The sequence below is a fragment of the Salvelinus sp. IW2-2015 genome, linkage group LG9, assembly GCF_002910315.2.
Source record: "Salvelinus sp. IW2-2015 linkage group LG9, ASM291031v2, whole genome shotgun sequence".
NCBI classification, from domain to species: Eukaryota; Metazoa; Chordata; class Actinopteri; order Salmoniformes; family Salmonidae; genus Salvelinus; species Salvelinus sp. IW2-2015.
In genome coordinates, this window is record NC_036849.1 from 14,078,723 (window position 1) to 14,102,257 (window position 23,535).

Below are 23,535 nucleotides of genomic sequence, written 5' to 3' on the forward strand. Positions count from 1 at the left end.
TGAATTACTATTTTGTTGACAATATTGAGGAAGTAGAGCACAGTGCTTTTCTCAATTTTATTGAATTATAAAAAGTGGTTCAAATCTTAATTGCAGCAAATGTTCTCTGTTACACCCAATGGTTAGAGTGGCACCATAGCAAGGTGACGGTTGTCTAAGTGACATACTGTGTTCGAGGGTGGCCATGGAGGGGTGGCAGCAGCTGGGCAAGAGATTTCCACTTGCCCATTCCAGCTGGTGACAGGACGCACCTTGACTGGAACTGCTTGGATGTGACTGGGATGGGTCTGATGTTACAGTTAGAGCCAATAGCTCTGTGTAGTTGGCACCCCACATTATCCAATCAATTAATCAGTTTTCCAGCATTTTCTGGGATGTGGTCTTTGATTAGATTGAGGTCACACTTCGCATCTGCTTTCCACAGGACATAAAACTGTGGCGAGTTCTCCTAAACTGGTCAGTGAGTACATGAACAAGAAGCTGGATGAGTTTGTGACCCATACACTGCCCTTTGAGCAGTTCAGAAGGCTTCGGTTTAATGCATGCTGGGAAATGGTAAGGCATTGCAGAAGAAATCACATTAAAGTCAGCTTTCCATTTAGTATTTTTCCACAAGGTTATAAATTGGAAATCCTTACCATCCTTTCCCCCTTCTTACTTTGCAGTATTTGTGTTGTCATGAAATTCTAGAAAATGAATTTCACTCCTTATTTATCAATTTGAATTTAATACAATAAATCAAAGGATTGTCTTACTGGTCAATTTCATTTGAACCTCGTCGCCAGGCTAATTACGCATAGCATTGGGAGTAAGAATCTAGTCTAATGAATGAGATGAATTGCATTTGCAGAGTCAGATTGCCATAATGTGCACATTATGGGAAGTACAATAAAAGAAAAACAAATGCAGAACTACCAGCTAATGTAAAACAATTAATACTTCAAATGATTACTATTTTAATACAGTATTCTGGAATCGGGTATTAACTCACAGGTCTGTGGTAAACCCAAACTTCTGTTGCAATAGAGCCTTTGGCATTTATACAGTCCTCACACTCAAAACAAAAAAAAAGCATACACAACAGCTGCTTATCACTCCATCATAGAAGAAATAAAAAGGTGGCAGAGAAACTGTGGAAAGACTGGAAATGGAGACTCAAGACTGTTGCTCGCACCAGTAAATCGACAGCATACCAAGGTAAATAGCAATTGACTGGACTGAGGAATAACGGATATATGCTGCCTGGACATTAGCCAGCATGCTCATTCTTAATTCACAAAAATTAAGGCTCAACGCACTGCACCAGGACAAGTCCAATCCAGACCCCAGGGTTCGTAGCACTGCCAACTTCAATCCCGATTCAAACCAGACCAGGGGATGCCAGGTGAGGGATTCTGGTCAATCAATTAAACATTACTAAACTAGTTCACTCCCAGAGAAAAAAGAAAACCAGCAGTGCTGCAGACCTCAGGGCCCAGATTTGAATAGACCTGGACTACACACCTTAGCAGAAAACTACAGGTGAGCTGAACAGCTCCCCTTCCCTGGCCACATCTGGCCGGTCAATAGGAGCACGGCTGCCTTGCTATCAATTAAGCAATACAGTAAGGTAGCACATGTCTAAAAGTCATGGGGTCAAACTAAAGCCTGATCCCTTCCATGCCTCTTCCGTTATACACATCAACAGAATCCAAGCTAACAATCAAGGTAAGAATTCAACCTGCAACTGCGCAAAGCCACATTTCATGAAAACACTTCCCTTATTTGTCCTTTTTATCTCCTGATGAGACATTTCTTTTTTTAAAACAGCCTAGATAAAAAATCCACACAGTTGATATCAAATGTATTCAAGTACTTTCCGTTAATTTTGGAGAAGGACAGTAAATTCGTTGAACAGTGAGAGCTGGGCCACGGCAGGCGGGCGGGTCGGGCCTCCAGGGGGTGTGGTGCCTCAGGTTAGAGGTGTGTGTGTGTGTGTGTGATACGACGGGGGTGCAAAAGAGAACGCATGCCGTGAGACAGTCCCTTTGTTGCTGTTCCCCCCCAGTTTAGATTTGGTTCAGGAAGTGGGGACGTCCGTTGTCATCCAGCCGGCGCGTCAGAATGTCACAGCCCGTCTCAGTCACCAGGAGGGTGTGCTCAAACTGGGCCGAACGCTTCCCGTCCCGGGTCACTGCTGTCCAACCATCAGGCCACGTCTCATCCTGCCAACCACCTATGCAGAACACACACGCAGTATTACACATAGGTATACAATTACCAACCATTAGACACAAAATTACACCCCAAATCTGCAGTCATGTCTCAGATGGCCCTTACCTTCACAGATCATGGGCTCGATGGTGAATACATGGCCGGGCTTAATCACTCCAACTGCTTTGTTTTCTGCAAAGGAAAGAGTAAACCCACTGCTTTATACATCTTACCCCAAATCACCGTTGGGGATTAATAAAGTAGGCTACTATGTTATCTGAGAATAGGATGTCAATTTCACGAGCTTATTGGTGTAAGGAGAGGAAGTAGGGCCGGAACAATACCAGTATCTCTATATTTTTTCCATGGCAAAAATAGAGAAAAAAAGCAGACTCAACTCTTCTGTCCTTTAAAAACCTGCTGTATGTAAAATAGTGTGCTGTAGCTTCGAAAATAAATATGACTAAATAAATGACAATTGTTTGTTTCCAACATTAGGGCTGTTTTACTAAACAAGTTACATCCGCTTTGTGTTGTTTCCTTGCCATGATACTAATGAGTATCGCAATACAGGTATCATCCCGGCCCTAAGAAGTAGTGTTACGCACTGGCATAGTGTGGCACGTTAGGAGCAGTGTGGAACAGTTTGTGGATGCCGTGGCCACAGTAGCTCCGCACCACAGAGAAGCCGTTAGCCTGGGCATGTTTCTGGATGATGTTACCAAGCTCCCTGTAGCGGATACCTGGCTTCACTAGAAAAGGGAGAGAAAAAAAACAAAGTGGCAATTAGCAGTTGAAACAAAGCATTCTCCCCACCCGTTTCAGTAAAAAGCTGAGGGATGGGGCTGGAGAAAAGTTACCTCTCAAATTCAGACAGAACTGTGGATGCAAGGACTGACCATCCATGATATCAAAATGATAGTTAACCACGTTGAGGCTATATAGGTGTTTGTTTACAAACATTGGAGTAAAACATACTTATATTTTGGGTTAAGGATGGGGTACGGCAGTTGAACTAAGCTCATGAGGCATTTATAAGTTATATTCTTCAAGAATCAAATGGGTACATATCATTCATTTATGAGTCCCAAAATGGATGTAGCAACAGCTGACTGCCCCTTTAACTTTGAGATAGTGACCTAATTGCTAAAGAAATCATCATCATCATCATCTGGCATCAGGTAAGAGATCCTACCGGAGTCGATGGCTTGCATAAGGCATTCGAAGGTGGTCTGGACAAGTTTTTTTGCCCCTTCATCTGCCTCCCCAACGAAGAAGGTCTCGTTGAGGTCTCCGTGAAAACCATTGTGGTACACAGTAATATCCACTGCAAAGGAGGGGGGGAAAGAGATGCCGAACATTAGCAGAAATATATGCATGCTAGGGAGCAAAATGACAAAGCTGAACGCTAATGAGACCATTTTTCTTGTCTAACCATGCTGTAAGTCAGGTTTTTGGCTGCGTCTCCGATTGGATATGGCTCTTCAGAAGAGACTTAGCAGAAATATATAGGACAAAGGCTACATTTTGGCTGAAGTCCTATAGACTGTTGCTGAATACTAAATCAAATCATTTCTCTTGTCAAACCATGCTGTGAGCAAGAAGTCTACGGCAGTCTGTCGAATGGGAACAGCCCATTCTCTATGTGCATCTCAATAGTCTAAAGTGGCCGTCTATAGTTAAATCCCATTATACTCAATGATCTGATAACAGCACATCCATTAGGTGAAAGCATATGAAGGATGCCAACTAGGGATTTGCTGTTTACCTGCCCAGTCCATTCACATCAGTAAAGACTAAGGGAGTGAGATGAGGAAGCCACTTTAGACTATGGAGATTCCTCCCGGGAAGCCTACCGTTGAGGATATCCCCATCCACCAGAGGTCTCCTGTCTGGGATGCCGTGGCAGATGACCTCGTTGACTGACGTGCAGCAGGACTTGGGGAAGTTATAGTAGTTGAGAGGGGAGGGGTAACAGTTTCTGGCTGTGCAGGCCTGGAGGAAGAAAGAAAAACGTAATTACACATCAACAATCAAGATGAGGGAGAGAGGAGAATAGAGTGAGAAAGGAAGAGAATGAGGGGATAGGAGAGGGGGAAAAGGAGGCCAGGGTCTTTACCAGATGCACAGTGTAGTCAATCTCCTCCGTGGTCATGCCAGGTTTTACCATCAGGGCGGCGATGTCAAGCACCTCTCGGGCCAGCTACAAAAAGACAAATGTCTTTCCATTTCAAACTGTTTTTAGAGCTATGTTAATAACTGCAACGGAGAAAAGTGACAAAGCAATTGAATAATTTACCTTACACACAACTGTCATGCCTTCTATGTCTTCGGCAGAAAGGATCTTGATCTGTGAAGTGCCCTTCAAAGACTGCTCAGACTCAGACATGCCTTTAAAAAAAGCAAACAGAATTGACATACCGGCTTTGTTTTAACATCACTATTCCATCCATACACCAAACTCACCCTGATCAGCATTCCATCAAACTGAGTCAAAGAAAGTAACTAAGACTCTCACTTGAAACTGACTGCTCAAACATAACTACATAGTGTCATTACACTCCAAAGCACACGCACACAGCTACTATGTCAACCTCCTTGCTATTAACATAGAAAAGAGCTTAATGTGGAGTACTGACCATAATACTACCTTCATCATCACATCCTTCTAATGGTAGTCTACATCTAGGATGAAAAAGTGTCCCTAGCTTTACTTAGAAGCCCACATCAGAATATATTCATCCAATTAAAGTAGACACCAAACGTCTTCACCTAACCTGGCTATATTAAAAGAAAATAAATGAAAACGCCACGAGGATGTGGTCCTACACAAGTCGACCAAGAGGCATGACAATGTTGCTCTGCAGACCTCCTGAAGCCATTCTCTGAATTCTGCAGAGTCCAAATGAACCTCTACCCCCTATATTAGACACACCTGTAGAGCTGAAAGGATCCCTGTCTTCCAGCTGTGTGGAATTCTCTATATTATTTACTCCTGTGCAAATATATAATAGCTACATAATTCTGTGCTATGGGGGCCTTGTATTGATATACTGTTATTATGGTTGAGCCACATGGTTTAATAGACTTTTCATTGGAATGAAAATGACATTCTTATTGTACAGTTCTTATCTGTCATGAGATCACAAAACCAAAAACGATGTTTACATACAATGTGTAGACCACAGCATTGACATGCACTTCATAATCAGTGTAGGCAACATCACTGGCGCATGGGCCACAACCACAGTCAGTTTATCAACCACTTAGACGACATGACTACTGTACCACATCCACATCACCACGATAAAATACAAACCATAGCTCTACTACAGCAACAAAGGATGAATGAAAAGGCCATGCAAAAATGTTGGGCCATGCTCTAGTTTCCTGCCAGGTGTTCACCAATTGAGACATACGAAAGAAACAAAATAGTTACACAATAAGAGAGCGACTGTGTGTGGTCATGTGCCGCACATATGTAAACAGACAACTGGGCGTGGGATGGGGGTGTTGGAGTAGGACATACCTGCCATAAGACCCACTTCTGCGGCTGAAGTGATGAGTAGAAGAGCTTCAGACACCAGCCTCAATCACACTTCCTCTCAAACACTCACAAGCGCTTGCATACATAGCCACACGCAAACAAAGTGGGAATGATTGTGGTATCAACCAAGACGAATAAGCTTCTTTCAGAGGGTAGCAAATGTATACAGGAATGTTCTGCTATTTAAGTTTGTCCACAGAAGGTAAAAATGTATTCTAGGGTAAGGTTTACTAGTCTAATGCACTGGAGGTGGAGTTAATTTCAGTTTAGTAAATTAAAGAATAATTTCTTAATAAAAAAGTTCAAGTGATATCGACCCAAATCTTGTTAAGAGACTAGCAAATAGTCAGATGGCACCTGCTACAAATATCTACAACAGCCATTTAACTCGGGGATTAAAGCAAAAATAAATCCCATGACAAACTTAAAATCAATCTCAGATCGATTGTCCGGGGCCAAATTAACCTACCCTTTAATTAGGGAAAGATGGTAATTTTGTACATGCACTGAAACTGCGAGTTGCCCTTTTAAATACGCCATTGTCCCCTTTGAGCTCTGTCGCGTAGTGATGGGTATTGTGTTTTTTCTGTGAGCTGGTTCATTGGGCTCCGTTCACCTAAGAGCTGTTCATTTGGCTCACAAACGGTTCTTCGTTCATTAATGCTTAGAAACTGACCTAACAATTAAGTAACTTTTAAAGCCTAAAATGTTGCCTTCCATTATGCCAGATCATGAAAAAAATTCAAAATTTCAAAAAATTCAATACCTGACCAAATTATATGGCCTGCAATGTGGCGTCAGCAACACTCATGCATGTCAGTAGGGGGCATAAAGTTTAACAGCAAAAATAAAAATGAGAATGTTTGGGAATATATATTTCGCAGAACAGACATGCTTCTGTATTAGGCGGTGTCATCTCCAAACCAGCGCCCCTGCCCACCCCCGGATATGTTTTATTGCGGATCTACACTGATCTCAAAAAAGACCTCTCCTGAATACATATGGAAATCCGTCGCAGTGACAAACCTTTAACCCCCGCCTCTACTCTAACCTACACAGATGAATTCATCCTGTTAACCTGTTCGCATAGATATTGTGTGCGCAACACTTGCATTCCAGTTAAACAATGGGCTGTTTGTTCTCTGAACCAACATAAAAAGCCTAGGGGTAGATCAACTATTCTATTGAGCAAACAATCTCCCTAGCCAGGTTCACAATGTGTAGACTAGACTCAGGACAACAGGAATATATTGGATGCCATTAACAATTAAACAGCACTGTGGCAGACTTGCCAGACTGTCTAGTGATCAATGCTGGGCAAGGACAGCAAATCACATTGACAGTTAAATGTTCAAATATATCCAGATGTGCTGCTTATGGTTATATTATTTAACCCAGCCAATATGTATTAGGCCCAGAATTTTCTAATTTAGAAAAGTGGAACAGCAGAAAAAGAGGTTACGTTCTAATTTTGCCAAGACAGCAGTATAGAGAACATCAGAACAGGGGGAGTGACTCATGTGAAATGGGTTACTTTTATGGGGGCCACAAAATTTGAACGCATCATGAGAGGCAGCAGTGGCTCGCGGTTCTGCGTACCCACATCCATACCCAAACATGTAGTCAACTGATTTTTACAATCAACCCATTTGTGCAGTTAAACCACAACTCAATGCATTATACCAGTAGCATTCAAAATCCTTGACATTGGATACAAATACCACAATAAGAAGTTCTATACGTATTTACTGTTTTATAAAGTCAGTGGTCTTTATAAAAAAAGTGGTCAAGATAAGTCGTATAAAATGTTCACATTCCAGTGAAAAACTGCATTCAACGAATAAAAACCCCCGATTTCAATATAAATTAATTGGTATTTGAGTTAATTTCAAAACAGAGAAGGGCAACAGATCAGTGCAGCCCTCACTACTTCCATTGAGTATTAAGGCTGTATTAAACAAATAAAAATGTCAATATCGGCCTTTGAGATTTCTTTAGCCTAACAAAATACACAGTAAAATAAATGGAGATTTGTTTGACAAATTTTTAAGAACTAATAGCCTTCTACAAAAAAACAGAACTAATGGAGCCTAATAACCAGAACATGTGGAATTGTTATCACCAATGCTCATAAAAAGTGAAGACAGATAAATGACGCATCCTGTAGCTGTCAATACATGCGGCAGGTATATTTATGGTAGACTACTGTAATGCTCTCTATGCAGCTAATTCTCCCAATAAGTGCAGGCTTTTAAGTAAAACTACTTCAACACTAGTTCAAGTAGTTTGTTGTTGGTATCTGTACTTTATTTTCTTTAGGAATGTAGTGACGTAAAAATTGTCAAATAAATAATTTACTATTTACTCCATATATTTTCCTTGACACCAAAAAGTACTTGTTACATTTTGAATGCTTAGCAGAACAGGAAGATGGTCCAATTCACACACTTATCATGAGAACATCCCTGGTCATCCCAACAGCATCTGACCTGGCGGACTCACTAAACACAAATGCTTAAATTTGTAAATTATGGTGTTGGAGTGTGCCCCTGGCTATCTGTAAATTATAAAACAGGAAAATCATTTACTTAATTTACGGAATTTGAAATTATTTTACTTTTGATACTTAACCAAATATATGTAGACTTTTACTTCAGTCATTTTCTATTAACGGGTCTTTACTCAAGTACGACAACTGGGTACATTTTCCACCACTGATTATAGCCTGCCCTACATATCCCATAATGGTACAGGAAACATACTCCTCAAAAGGGAAAAAATATAATGTGAGGGTTAGGTTACAGAAATAAGTGCAACCAGCAGCAACAACCACTTGTAATCAGTTGTCTTTCAAATGTGACACTTGTGTTCTCTCATGTGCATGCACAAGGGAGGGATGGTTGTACATACCACACGCATGAGATGGAAGTGTTTTGAGAGTCTGTTTCTCTTTAGATTTAAGATTGTGGAAAAGCTGCTCCTACAAATGGGCTCCCAAAAATGCTGGCCAGTGAAAGTGCAAATTCTCTCAAGCGTGGGAAACTGAACTCTGGCAACAGTTCCCAAAACTCAATCCCCCTCTCGTTCCGTTTTGATTGAAAGAAGGTGTCGGCCTGCAACTCTCAAAGCTCAATTTGCAATTCGGTGGGCTGTTCATTCACAACAGAGGAGATTGGATCAGTGAACAGATGGATGCGAGGCTGCATATCGTGGAAGTCTTGAAAGCGATCTTTGAATTGCTCCTGTAATGTTGTGATGTCAGCTGTGTACCAGCTGAAGGGGACGGTGTTCTCGCATTCAGAGATGTGTGGGAAAGTGGGCCAGATTCAGCAGGTCTAATGACAGGTGGTCTTTGAACAGTTCAAGTTTGCGCTGAAACCCATTCACAAAGGCGTAAAGAGCTACCACAGTCTGATTTCGTCCATGTGTTAGCAGTTGGTTATTCTTTAATAACACAGACCCCAAAGCAAATCAGGGGGACGAAAATAGGTTTATTCAAAGCAGACAAATCATGCTTGGAAGTAGATGGTAGATGTTCATGCTCCCCTGTCTTCAGTGGTTCTCTCCTGTGGTTCTCTCCACAGAACAAAGGGACAGGATGTAGTTTTATAACACAGCCCTAGCCTGTGGTTGACCAATTAGAATTCCTTGCAATAAAACTGGACCAATGGCCAAATAACAAATATCCCATTTCAGGTTGGACCAATAAGAACGTGCCACACGTAGCTATAAGTTCAGGACTGACATTCCTACCAGATGTTTAACTGAAAACCAACCATTTCCATTGATAATTCCCTATTGACCGTTAGTACTCGATTTACTTTTAGTACTTTGACCTCTCGTCCTCTGCGTTGTGTATTTATCTTCAAAATATTCTTACACCTTCAGATGCTGGGTTATGTCAGTAAGAAAGGCCAGATCAGAGAGAAAGCTGATATCCCTAAATTCACTCGTATCCACACTGATGCTCCCCTCCAAAAACAGAGGACTCTGTGCGCAATGAAAATAACCTCTCCAGGAATTTACCGCAGCTCATCCATCATATCCCTGTGAAGTTGAAGATCACCATACGCAGCAGACATCAGAGGGAGGCCATAAACTTCGATGTTTGACAGCTCTGTTCGCTCCTCGGATCAAGTTGGTAACTTGTCACAACATCCATGACTGAAGTTAAGCTTCTTTCCACAGAGCTTCCTACAATTATAAAATAAGCACAATTTGACTGCAAACATAAGCTACATCCACACAGACATGTAAAAAAAAAAACTAAGTGACGTTTGTAATTTCTTTTATTTATACACCGAAAAAATATGAAATGCAACTATTTCAAAAGATTTTACTGAGCTACAGTTCATAAGGAAATCCATCAATTGAAATAAATTCATTAGGCCCTAATATATGGATTTCACAATACAGATACGCATCTGTTGGTCACAGATACCTTACAAAAAAGTAGGGGCTTGGATCAGAAAACCAGTCTCTGGTTTGACCACCACTTGCATCATGCAGCGCGACATCTTTCACATAGTTGATCAGGCAATTGATTGTGGCCTGTGGAATGTTGTTCCACTTCTCAATGGATGTGCGAAGTTGCTGGATATGGGAGTGAACTGGAACGCGCTGCCGTACATGTTGATCCAGAGCATTCCAAACATGCTCAACGGGTAACATGTCTGGTGAGTATGCAGGCCATAGAATAGGAAAATGTTCAGCTTCCAGGAATTGTGTACAGATCCTTGTGACATGGGGCCGTGCATTATTATGCCGAAACATGAGGTAATGGCGTCGGATGAATGTCACAACAATGAGCCTCAGGATCTCGCCACGGTATCTCTGTGCATTCAAATAACCATCTATAAAATGCAATTGCGTTCGTTGTCCGTAGCTTATGTCCGCCCATACCATAAACACACCATGGGGCACTCTGTAACCGTTAAATCAGAAAACCGCACAACGCCATACACGTGCTCTGTGGTTGTGAGGCCGATTGGACGTACTGCCAAATTCTCTAAAAATGATGGAGGCAGCTTATGGTAGAGAAATTAACATTACATTCTCTGGCAACAGCTCTGGTGGACATTCCTGCAGTCAGCATACTAATTGCACCCTCCCTCAACTTGACATCTGTGGCATTGTGTTGACAAAATTGCACATTTTAGAGAGGCCGTTTAATACCGCCAGCACAAGGTGCACCTGTGTAATAATCATACTGTTTAATCAGCTTCTTGATATGCCACGCCGCTCAAGTGGATGGATTATCAGGGAAAGGGGAAATGCTCACTAACAGGGATGTAAACAAATCTGGGCTCTTTTATTTCAGCTCATGAAACCAACACTTTACATGTTGCGTTTATATTTTTGTTCAGTTTATTATGTGATATTAAAGCCGAGTATAGCCTATGAATTTATGAAAACATAAATTGGTCTTACTTGGTGAATGACGCAGTACAGGGCAGTCCACACCACTCTGGTGCAGCAATCCTGCAAATCCAGTGGGTTATCCTTGCTTTGAAGGTGCCCCATCAGTCACAACAGCAGAAAAGTTGTAAAAACCACTGAAAACCGTGACAAAGTCCTTGACTCCAGTGAAAACGTCAGTTCCCCTTGTGGTAGCATGCAAAGGGATTAATTTCAAAAGTTTGTGAAGGTCAAATGCACTGTAAATAGCACAAGTATAGATCAGTAACTGACTGATATCGGTCACATCAGTACTCTCATACAACGCAAGGGAAAAGGAGCAAAATGTCAGAATGTGGAGTCACAATTCAACGGCTCAGACACGACACGTATGTGGCAGAGGACTCCAGACAATCACGGATTATTAACGGGAAAACTAGCCACGTCACGGACACCAATGTTTTGCTCCAGGACAAGCTAAACACCTGGTCAGTGTCGAGGGAAACACTGCCGCCGATGGGGGCCACCGCAACTACCATTGACCGTGAGCTCTCGTTCTCCGTGGCCGATGTAAGTAAGACATTTAAAGGTGTTAACCCTCGCAAGGCTGGCGGTCCAGACGGCATCCCTAGCCACGTCCGTAGAGCATGCGCAGACCAGCTGGCTAGAGTGTTTACAGACATACAGTGCATTCAGAAAGTATTCTGACCCCTTGACTTTTTCCACATTACAGCCTTATTCTTAAATGGATGAAATTGTCCCCCCCATCCCCCTCAATCTACACCCAATATCCCATATTGACAAAGCAAAAATTGGTTTAGACATCTTTGCAAATGTATTCCAAAAAAAACAAACTCACATTTACATAAGTATTCAGACCCTTTACTCAGTACTTTGTTGAAGTACCGTTGGCAGCGATTACAGCCTTGAGTCTTCTTTGGTGACACTAAAAGCTTGGCACACCTGTATTTGGTGAGTTTCTTCCATTCTTCTCTTCAGATCCTCTCAAGCTCTGTCAAGTTGGATGGGGAGCGTCGATGGACAGCTATTTTTAGGTCTCTCCAGAGATGTTTGATCGGGTTCATGTCGGGGCTCTGTCTGGGCCACTCAAGGATATTCAGAGACTTGTCCCAAAGCCACTCCTGCGTTGTCTTGGCTGTGTGCTTAGGGTCGTTGTCCTGTTGGAAGGTGAACCTTCGCCCCGGTCAGATCCTGCGCGCTCTGGAGCAGGTTTTCATCAACAATCTTTCTGTACTTTGCTCCATTCATCTTTCTCTCAGTCCTGACTAGTCTCACAGTCCCTGCCGCTGAAAAACATAACCACAGCATGCTGCCATCACCATGCTTCACTGTAGGGATGGTGCCAGGTTTCCTCCAGACATGACGCCTGGCGTTTAGGCCAAAGAGTTCAATCTTGGTGTCATCAGACTAGAGAATCTTGTTTCTCATGGTCTGAGAGTCTTTAGGTGAATTTTGGCAAACTCCAAGCAGGTAGTCTTGTGTCTTTTACTGAGGAGTGGCTTCTCTCTTGCCACTCTAGTATAAAGGCCTGATTGGTGGAGTGCTGCAGAGATGGTTGTCCTTCTGGAAGGTTCTCCTATCTCCACAGAGGAACTCTGGAGCTCTGCCAGAGTGACCAACGGTTTCTTGGACACCTCGCTGACCAAGGCCCTTCTCCCCCGATTGCTCAGTTTGGCCGGGTGGCCAGCTCTAGGAAGAATCTTGGTGGATCCAAACGTCTTCTATTTAAGAATGATGGAGGCCACTGTTCTTCGGGACCTTCAATGCTGCAGAAATGTTTTGGTGCCGTTGACCTCATGGTTTGGTTTTTGCTCTGACATGCACTGTCAACTTATATAGACAGGTGTGTGCCCTTCCAAATCATGTCCAAACAATTGAATTTACCATAGGCGGACTCCAATCAAGTTGTAGAAACATCAAGGACAATCAATGGAAACAGGATGCACCTGAGCTCAGTTTCAATTGACATAGCAATGGGTCTGAATACCTATGTAAATAAGGTACAGGTTTATTTAATACAAAGCTGTTTTCACTTTGTCATTATGGGGTATTGTGTGTAGATTGAAGAGGGGGGAAAATTCTATTTTATCAATTTTAGGATAAGGCTGTAATGTAACAAAATGTTTTTAAAAATACAAGGGATCTGAATACCTTACAAATACACTGTATTCAATCTCTCCCTATCCCAGTCTGTTGTCCCCACTTGCTTCAAGATGTCCACCATTGTTCCTGTGCACCATTGTTCCTGTACCCAAGAAGGCAAAGATCACTGAACTACATGACTATGGCTCTGTATAACTCACTTCTGTCATGAAGCGCTTTGAGAGGCTAGTAAAGGATCATATCACCTCCACCTTACCAGACACCCTAGACCCATTGCAATTTGCATACCACCCTAATAGAGCCAAGGACTATGCAATCACCATCACACTGCCCTATCCCATCTGGACAAGAGGAATACCTATGTAAGAATGTTGTTCATTGACTACAGCTCAACCTATAGTACCCTTCAAGCTCATCATTAGGCCCTGGGTCTGAAGCCCGCCCCGTGCAACTGGTTCCTGGACTTCCTGACAGGCCACCCCCCCAGGTGGTGAAGGTAAGCAACAACACCTCCACTACACTCATCTTCAACACAGGGGCCCCACAAGGGTGCGTGCTCACTGTTCACCCATGACTGGGTGGCCACGCACATCGCCAACTCAATCCTCAATTTTGCAGACACAGTGCTAGGTCTGATTACCAACAACGACGAGAGACTACAGGGAGGTGGTGAGGGCCCTGATGGAGAGGTGCCAGGAAAATATCCTCCCTCAACAAAACTTCAGGAGACAGTAGAGGGAGCACATCCCCATCTACATGGCCGCAGTGAAGGTGAAAAGCTTCAACTTCCTTGGCGTACACATCACTGACAATCTGAAATGGTCCACACAGAAAGTATGGTGAAGGCAGCGCAACAGTGCCTCTTCAACCTCAGGGGGCTGAAGAAATTCAGCTTGGCCCCTATGTCCCCCATTAACTTCTACAGATGCACAATTGAGAGAATCCTGTCGGGCTGCATCACTGTCTGGTACATCAACTGCACCAAACGCAACCGCAGGGCTCTCCAGCGGGTGATGCGGTCTGCCCAACGCATCACCGGGGTCACAACCCCTGCCCTCCAGGTCATCTACAGCACCCGGTGTCACAGGAATGCCAAGAAAATCATCAAGGACTTCAGCTACCCGAGCCACTGTCTATTCACCCCGCTACCATAGAAAAGGCGATGTCAGTACAGGTGCATCAAAGCTGGGACAGAGACTGAAAAACAGCTTCTATCTCCAGGCCATCAGATGTTTAAATAGTCACCACTAGCTGGTATCCTGCCCTGAACTTTAGTGACTGTCATGAGCAAGCTACCAAAAGGTTACTGTACCTTAGACACTGCTGCACTATGTACATAGTCATGGAACCCTGGTCAATTGAATAATGTTTACATACTGTTTTACCCACTTCATATGTATATACTGTATTCTAGTCAAGACCTATCCTATTTAACCATTGCTGTACATACAGTATATTTGGAAAGTATTGAGACCCCTTGACTTTACACATTGTTACGTTACAGCCTTATTCTAAAATTAATTAAATTGTTGTAAAAAAAAAAAGTTAAAGTAAACATTGCTAATATTACATTGCCCCCCTCCCCTCCATTTGTTTTGTACACTGCTGCTACTTGCTGTTTAATATCTATGCATAGTCACTTCAACCCTACCTACATGTACAAATTACCTCTAACCTGTACCCCCGCACACTGACTCGGTACCGGTACCCCCTGTATATAGCCTCGTTATTGTTATGTTACTTTAGTTTATTTGGTCAATATTTTCCTAACTCTTCATGAACTGCACTGTTGGTTAAGGGCTTGTATAAGTAAGCATTTCATGGCAAGGTCTACACTTGTTGCATTCGGAGCATGTGATAAATAGTTTGATTTGAAATACGACGGTAAAGTTAAAGTAGCCTATTGTTAGCTGACATGGGCTAATTGAGTGACTGTCAGTGACTGACATAAGATAAAAACGGCTAATTCCCAAGACAATTTTGAAATTGCACCTTGTGTATTCTACTATAAGTCTCAAGAGTTAGTTGAGACCTCGAATGAGTTCCAAGTGAACATACATTTTTGTAAAAATACATTTTTTGTAATTTCTCCACAGGCCACCAGTTGCCCATCCCTGACATGTAACGTAATGTTCAAGCCACTTGCCATCCAGAGAAAGTGAACTGGAATTCACAGTGTGAGTGTGCACTGGCTACTACTTACTCTCAGACTCTGCAGCTTCAGTAGAGAACTACACAGGTGTTGTAACATCATTCTAAATTAAAATGACTTGTTGCATCTTTAGAAGGGTTGTGGGATCATTGGCAAATTGATGCATGGGATTCGCCTCAAGCCATGTTCGAACATTGAAAATCTGTAGCAAAATGGAGCCATTTAATACATAGAAACAGAATGAATCAAACAGCCAAATCATTGACTTGGATGGGGAATCCCACTCTATTCATTCAAATTCTATGCATTTATCCCATCCGATAGCTGAAATTCAGATAACTTTTGAGAAACTGGGCTCTGATGATCACGAACAACGGACATGACATTCTCACTCGTGTCCCGGCGTGCCATTTGGATGAATGTGCCATGAGTGGAGAGACTAACCATGGCTACCTGGTGGCTGATCAGCAGTCAGGTGACAGTTACCTTATGGAGTGAATCCTCACCATTGAGGTTACCATGGTTACATAATGAATGATCAGCTTTAGTGGAATCTATGGCTGGGGCAGAAACCCATTTTCTATGAATGATGTCACCTGATGTTAAACATAGAAACAGTATACATTTCTCAGATAAAGTGTCATGTTTCAATATCAACACAATTCATGACAAAGAATACTAGCCTTGAGAAGATTTTCAAATGGACAGCAAAGAATTTCTTAAAAGTTCAAAGCAACTGGAGGCAGTCTTGGAGGAGTAGCGTTACCTAGTGGATGGTCGGCATAGTCAGGTCTTTCGATGTTACCGGGGACATGCCTCATGGGAGTCTACATGGGGAACCAATGACAGGTGAGATTGATTACATGGAGCTCACAGAAGGAACCAACAAGACTAGAGTTGAGACATGATTACACAGCTCCCAGGGGCTAATGAATAAACTTTACACAAAGCTTGTGTGGCTTATGTCTATTAAATCATGTTGTGTTGACATATGTTGGACTACTATGTAGTCAAGAAAAAAAGCTCCTACATAAAAGCTCTTATCAGCACATTAGCCCAATTTAGAAATGTACCAGAAAGGTGGCCTTACGAGTGGGTAGTGAGGGCGTAGTCTGCCCGTGTAGCGGTAGCCAGGCCATGGGTCTGTGTTGGTGTCGTTCTCTACGCAGTTCTTTGCCTCATCCTGGTTCTTATCCTCCTCTGCAAAAAGAGAATGTAATATAGGACATCTGATTTGACAACATTTTGAAAGATCAGACTACTCTTGGGCAAGCTTATCCTATGAGGGCCCAGTGTGGGTGCAGTTTTTTCTTCCAGCCAAGCAGTAAAATGCCCAAGTCGACTAAACAATAGCTTTTTTTTGGTTTTGTTACATTGATAAATTGAATCCGGTGTGTTGCTGCCTGGCTGAGGGGGAAGCCTGTACCCCAACCGGATATCACAGATTGTCCACCCCAGTTATAATGGCTGGTACGTATTACAATGTCAAAGTCCATTTTGAATGGCTACACCATTGCTCTATTTCAACATCAAAATTAGAGGATGGAAAAATTTGGGCATTTATGCAGGCTTTCACATATTCTATGCCTTCAGATGATAGGTCATGTAGGAATGGGAACAATGACAAAGCCCATGAAGCAACATTGTGATCTGTTTGAAAAATTATTTTGAAGTGAGTTGGTCTGTGATAGGATATTGCTAACGAGGCTACGTACTTGCTTTTTTGTGCATCTGCTTGTGAGTAGCCCAGCTCCCTTTGAAGCACTCCTGAATGAGGGGACAAAGAGAGGAGAGATATATCCATATGAGACTGCACATCAGGGGTGTGCGACCTCAAATCATCAATAGCAGCAGTATCTGCTGGCTGTTTGTTTCTCAATGGCACAAATTGCAGAATCAATTCCTCTAAACGTCTGTGGACTGGGATTTGTGCTTTCCTGCTCAATATTATACAAAGGCAGAGGGAGAGAGACCAATGGGCTCTGAATTGCACACATGCTACATAAACCACTTAACAGTTTATTTCAAGACTAGGTCAACGGCCAGTTGACCATGACTAACATCTCTGCTACTCAGTTAATGGATTTTTTGACCAGTGACCACTAGAACAGTGAGAGCAGCAGGGGAAAAATATCCCACCAACCGTCTGGTTTCATGGATAGAGGCTCTGACAGAGTTGCCTGCACAGATCAAAGCAGATCTGCCCACCTCCCCATCAGTCTCTGCCAAAACGGAATCTAGGCCTACACTGTCAGACTGTGATAAGCTTTAAACTAATTGTACTGCCTTTTACCTTTAATGACACACAGCTAAACCACAGACAGATGGGTTAGTTATAAATATGTTTGGCTAAACTGAAACTGGGGCCTGCATTCTTCTTTCCTTGATTCCATGGCAATTTCAATGATTGACATTTCAAACAAACAAGCCACAGGTGGGTTACTACAGCCAGGCCAGGAGCAGAGAAATCAAATGAATTAGCATGGCTACATCAATTTGTAGAAAGCATGCTTCATGCACAGTTTAATTTAATTCAGTGCAATAACCAATGCCAATGGGTAAACTAGGCTAACTACCCAACAGGTTTGCTAGACTTCACAAAGTTGATGCTGTTTAACAAACACCGCGCTAGCAAATGAGTTAGTTAACTGCTAGTTAGCTACTAACATTAGCTAACTAGTTAGAATACACAAACTACAATAAACTAAACAAGCATTTTTCATACGGGAGGATAATGTTAGCTATTGGCTTCAAATAAAGTTCCTAGCTAATGTGTTTGCAAACCATTGCTTTTTAGCTAGGGTTTTAAGCAGAAAATGCTTGTAGTTAGTTAGCTACTGTAGCTAACTAGCATCATATGTTAGGCTACTTAAAGGGGTGTGAGGAAACTCAATTAGGGCAACTATGTCAGCGCTAACTACCTCGTGATGAAGGATACTGGGCCGCTGTGTGTATCATGTCAGACCCTTTCAAATTGAATGAATTAGAAAACGAATGCTACCTGAGAGCAAAAGTATGAGCCTTGGATCCCGAGCTTGATACAGGTTGGACATTGAAGTTTGGCCTCGCTGCTACAGCCTTCTGTTTCGCATTCCCGTGTCTCGATAGCCGCCATGCCTGCCCGCAGTCCAGAGGGGTGGAGACTGGGAGGAGTGGACGGTCTGTCGGATGGAGAAAACCTCGCCAGCGGGAGATATGTGTTCCCTTTTGCAGGGACATCACCGGATAGAAATTCCAATATGGCTGCCAACGCAATGCCATATATGGACATGTGTGTGTGACTTCCAAACTCAGTTGCTCTACTCGCATGTATCCTCTTTGTTTACGTTTTTTGCCTTTAGCTTGCGACACAGCCGCCAAGACATCATGGATGAGATCACTGGATCATCGGAAATGGGGATAAATATATATATATTTTAAAGCTCATCTGAATGCGATGCTCACAAGTTATGTTCATAAAACGATCAGCTAGCTAGTAAACTAGCTTGGTTAGCTAACGTTAGTTTAGCTAGCTACAAATAGAAAGATGAGATAGATGGGTAATGGCGCATATTTAAGGCGTTAAACGGGAAAAATAGTGTTAGAAGTGGTTTTATATTATATATACCTCCTCCATTGTCCATATATTCACACACACACACCAAATGATTGGGATAACCTGGTTTGGTTCCATCTAGGTGTAGTCGCTCACCTCTCTTTCTCTCTTGTTAAGTGGGTGTGTGTTCAGTAGAGAACAACCTTGTCGAAAGTTCAGATATAAAGAAATTGTCTAGATATTATCTTATGTGTCTCTCTGCCAAGTAGGTCTAGCAATTAATCATATCACCTGTATTCATTACATTTGGCCTTCTACAATCTTCAATGTGTGCATTGTCATCCATCTGAACTCAACCCTGTTGATGCTGTCCTTTATGTTTTTTTATTGAAGCTGGGTTGTGTTCATTACGGCACACACCATAACAAAACGTGTTGCAAACAAAAAACATCTGATATTTCACAAGTTCAGATAGTATTCTACCTCCTGTTTCACTGTGTTTTCTTTCTTATTGTGCCTTCTAAACAGTACCCTGTCCTTTGTTGACTTCTCTGTCCATCTCTCTAGTGGCCTGTTGTTATTGTTGTATAGACAATGTTGTCTTCTGTTCTTATTTCCCCAGTGGCCTAGCTGCATTGGGCCGGGCTGTGAGGTGGTGGTGGTCTCTGGGTGCTGGTCTAGGCGGAGAGGCAGGAGGGGCCTGCAGTGGAGGAGTGGCTGTCGGTGTTGAGCTGGTGCCCATGCCAGTCCATCCCCGGGGGCCAGAGAAGGCAGAGTAGATAGCGGCTCAGCTGCATTGCTCTGCCCTCCCAACAGACACTGGTAGGAGGCAGCCTCAGCAACGGACTCACGAACAGGTGAGAAATGGATGAAGAAGGACGACACACAAAGAGAGACACACACACACGGACATGGTGCAGTACTATACTACAACAAACAGGCTTAATATCCCTTCCCCAAACACACATACAGATACACACACATGCTTTACTTATTTACTCAAGGCTCATTCCATGGGAAATTAAATGTGTAGGCCTATTTGATCTGACCCCCTTTTGCAAAAAATGTACATTGACTATCAGTCTGCAACTACCACAAGATGGTAGTATCTTCTTCCTTCCCATCCTGACTGATTTACAATTTTTGTAATTTAGCAGAAGCTCTTATTCAGAGTGACTTACATGACCAATTAGGGTTTAAAAGTACCTTGCTCAACAACACAGACAGATTTTTCACCTTGTCGGCTTGGGGATTCGAACCAGCAACCGTTCAGTTACTGGCCCAACTTTCTAACCGGTGATGTAAGATACCTGCCTTTTAATATTCTCTCTCATCTTCTCTAACACTGAGGAGGAGTAGAGATTATTTACATTGTCTGAAATATTTCACCTGAGGGATAAGAAACTATGACAACACAGATAGGAGGAGAGATATCTTCCACTGTTCAGTTCTCGCCACAAAATACTCACTCACTCACTCACACACATATTCTTACCCTGAGTCCCAGTCTGTTGGTGCCATCATTCCAACCCCTTGTCACTAATGGTGATGCCAAATGTTTGGCTTGACAATGACAGCAATGGAGTTGGCAAGAGCACACATCTGGGACTAGGCTACAGACACCTAGGCCTGTTCCCGTAGCCAACTTACACTGCACCACAAACACACATACTAACCCCATTACCTCTATGACCCCCCTCCGTTTAGGAGCAGTAACTGTGTGGGTCTCTCGGCCTCGGCCCCCAACAACCCGGAACCTGTCCGTCACTCCCGCATCCCTGACCTACCATTGCATGTGCAAGGGAGATATAAGAGGCTTATCCCGGCAAGAATGTGGGAAAAATGGGACTGTATGGAGTGGTGAGAAGGAGGAGGAGGAGCTCCCCCACTATTCGTGTCCAGAAGTAATTTAGGTGCTCTGTAGAGTTTCTTATGTAAATTGACTTGCGACATTCCTGGATTACTCATTATACTAATAAAGTCTGATTTAAAGATAAGATAACTATTGTAAAGTACATTGTGTCTGTAAATTGATAAAGTATGTATAAGCTGGAAGTAGAAGCCTAAGTGTTGTTGTCCATTAGTTTCCTCCAATTAGGAGAGGGGTGATAGTAAAAATAATAAAGGAAAATATAGATTTTTTTAAATATATACAGCACCAGTCAAAAGTTTGGACACACCTACTCATTACAGGGGTTTTCTTTATTTTTACTATTTTCTACATTGTAGAAATATAGTGAAGACATCAAAACTATGAAATAACACATTTGGAATTATGTAGTAACCAAATATATTTTTGGAATTCTCTCAACCAGCTTCATGAGGTAGTCACCTGGAATGCATTTCAATTAACAGGTGTGCCTTGTTAAGTTAATTTGTGGAATTTCTTTCCTTAATACGTTTGAGCTAATCAGTTGTGTTGTGACAAGGTAGGGGCAGTATACAGAAGATATCCCTATTTGGTAGAAGACCAAGTCCATATTATGGAAAAGACAGTCCATCATTACTTTAAGACATGAAGGTCAGTCAATCCAGAACATTTCAAGAACTTTGAAAGTTTCTTCAAGTGCAGTCGCAAAAACCATCAAGTGCTACGATGAAACTGGCTCTCATGAGGACCGCCACAAGAATGGAAGACCCAGAGTTATCTCTGCTGCAGAGCATAAGTTAATTAGAGTTACCAGCCTCAGAAATTGCAGCCCAAATAAATGCTTCACAGAGTTCAAGTAACAGACACATCTCAACATCAACTGTTCAGAGGAGACTGTGTGAATCAGGCCTTCAAGGTCGAATTGCTGCAACAACAAAAACACCACTAAAGGACACCAATAAGAAGAAGAAACTTACTTGGACCAAGAAACAAGAGCAATAGACATTAGACCGGTGGAAATTTGTCCTTTGGTCTGGAGTCTAAATTAGAGATTTTTGGTTCCAACCGCCGTGTCTTTGTGAGACGCGGTGTGGGTGAACGGATGATCTCTGTATGTGTATTTCCCATCGTAAAGCATGGAGGAGGAGGTGTTATGGTGTGTTGCTTTACTGGTGACACTCTGTGATTTATTTAGAATTCAAGGTGCACTCAACCAGCATGGCTACCACATCATTCTGCAGCGATACGCCATCCCATCTGGTTTGGGCTTAGTGGGACTATCATTTGTTTTTCAACAGGACAATGACCCAACACACCTCCAGGCTGTGTAAGGGCTATTTTACCAAGAAGGAGAGTGATTGAGTGCTGCATCAGGTGACCTGGTCTCCACAATCCCCCGACCTCAAACTAATTGAGAAGGTTTGGGATGAGTCGGACCGCAGAGTGAAGGAAAAGCAGCCAACAAGTGCTCAGCATATGTGGGAACTCCTTCAAGACTGATGGAAAAGCATTCCAGGTGAAGCTGGTTGAGAGAATGCCAAGAGTTTGCAAAGCTGTTATCAAGGCAAAGGGTGGCTATTTGAAGAATCTCAAATATAAAATATATTTTGATTTGTTAAACACTTTTTTTGGTTAAGCAGTGTGACAAAAAAGAACAACACAGAGTTACACGTGGGATAAACAAAAGTACAGTCAATAACACAATAGAAAAATCTATATACAGTGTGTGCAAATGGAGTAAGGAGGTAAAGCAACAAATATGCCATATTAGCGAAGTAATTACAATTCAGCAAATTAATACTGGAGTGATAGATGTGCAGATGATGATGTGCATGTTGAAATACTGGTGTGCAAAAGAGCTGAGGGAGGAGGTAGGTATGTTGGATGGGCTATTTACAGTTGGGCTGTGTACAGCTGTAGCGATCGGTAAGCTGCTCAGATAGCTGTTGCTTAAAGTTAGTGAGGGAGATATAAATCTCCAACTTCACTGACCCTAAACCCACCCAACCTGCGCCTGTGCATCACTAGTGACCACCTTGGCTGGTTATTTTGTTGGCTGAAATTAAGTGTATTTGTGTGTGTACAATAAAGCTGTGTATTATTGACTGTGAGCACAAGTCATGTAATTTCTGATTAGTTACACAATAAAAGTATATTTATTATCTATTTTTTATTATCTTTTTTGATGATTAGTATTGCATGTTTAATTCACAATTACAGAAATTAAGGTAACTTTGAGAAACAACACTTTATATCGGATTTGCCTCGAGATGACTTTACATATTCATGGTACGAGGCTAATAGCATGGCATCTCTGCATTAAATGCAGGCGGTAGAGGGCAACAACATCGAATATTCAAAAGAAGATTACAATAATGAGATGTATCCACCAATCCAAAGAAAGGATAGGCGGGAGCTAGACATCTCGCCTTGCCGCTTTGGGGATAACGATTCTCATTGTTCGGCCAGAAACTGAGATATGTGTCTTGTCAGTATATCCATAATCTTTGGCTCTAATAAATGTATTTAAAAAAAAAATGGAAGGCATCGGGGGGAGGCAAGACTAGGTGAGACCATTCTAGCCAATGCGAAGGGCAGATAATGCGTGTGAACGTCAGGCACAATGGTTTCCACTAGTTACCCCAGCCACAAAGTCAATACTGTCTCTATCGTAAAAAAAGATTTACGGCTGGGATTAGGCATAAAATTAGCACTGA

The 23,535-nt window shown here is 42.4% G+C and overlaps 1 protein-coding gene across 1 annotated transcript; it reads right to left on the minus strand.

Annotated features, from left to right (window-relative positions):
• Positions 1-1,638: 1,638 nt before the first annotated feature.
• Positions 1,639-18,644, minus strand: LOC111968616 (methionine aminopeptidase 1). The gene is made up of 11 exons (XM_023994315.2): positions 18,415-18,644; positions 17,129-17,180; positions 16,504-16,613; positions 16,180-16,240; positions 4,493-4,584; positions 4,313-4,396; positions 4,050-4,188; positions 3,389-3,520; positions 2,802-2,945; positions 2,320-2,385; positions 1,639-2,215 (listed from the first exon to the last, which is right to left on the minus strand). The coding sequence occupies exons 1-11, from the start codon at positions 18,526-18,528 to the stop codon at positions 2,049-2,051; spliced, it is 1,161 nt and encodes a 386-aa protein (XP_023850083.1). The 5' UTR covers positions 18,529-18,644; the 3' UTR covers positions 1,639-2,048.
• Positions 18,645-23,535: the final 4,891 nt, after the last annotated feature.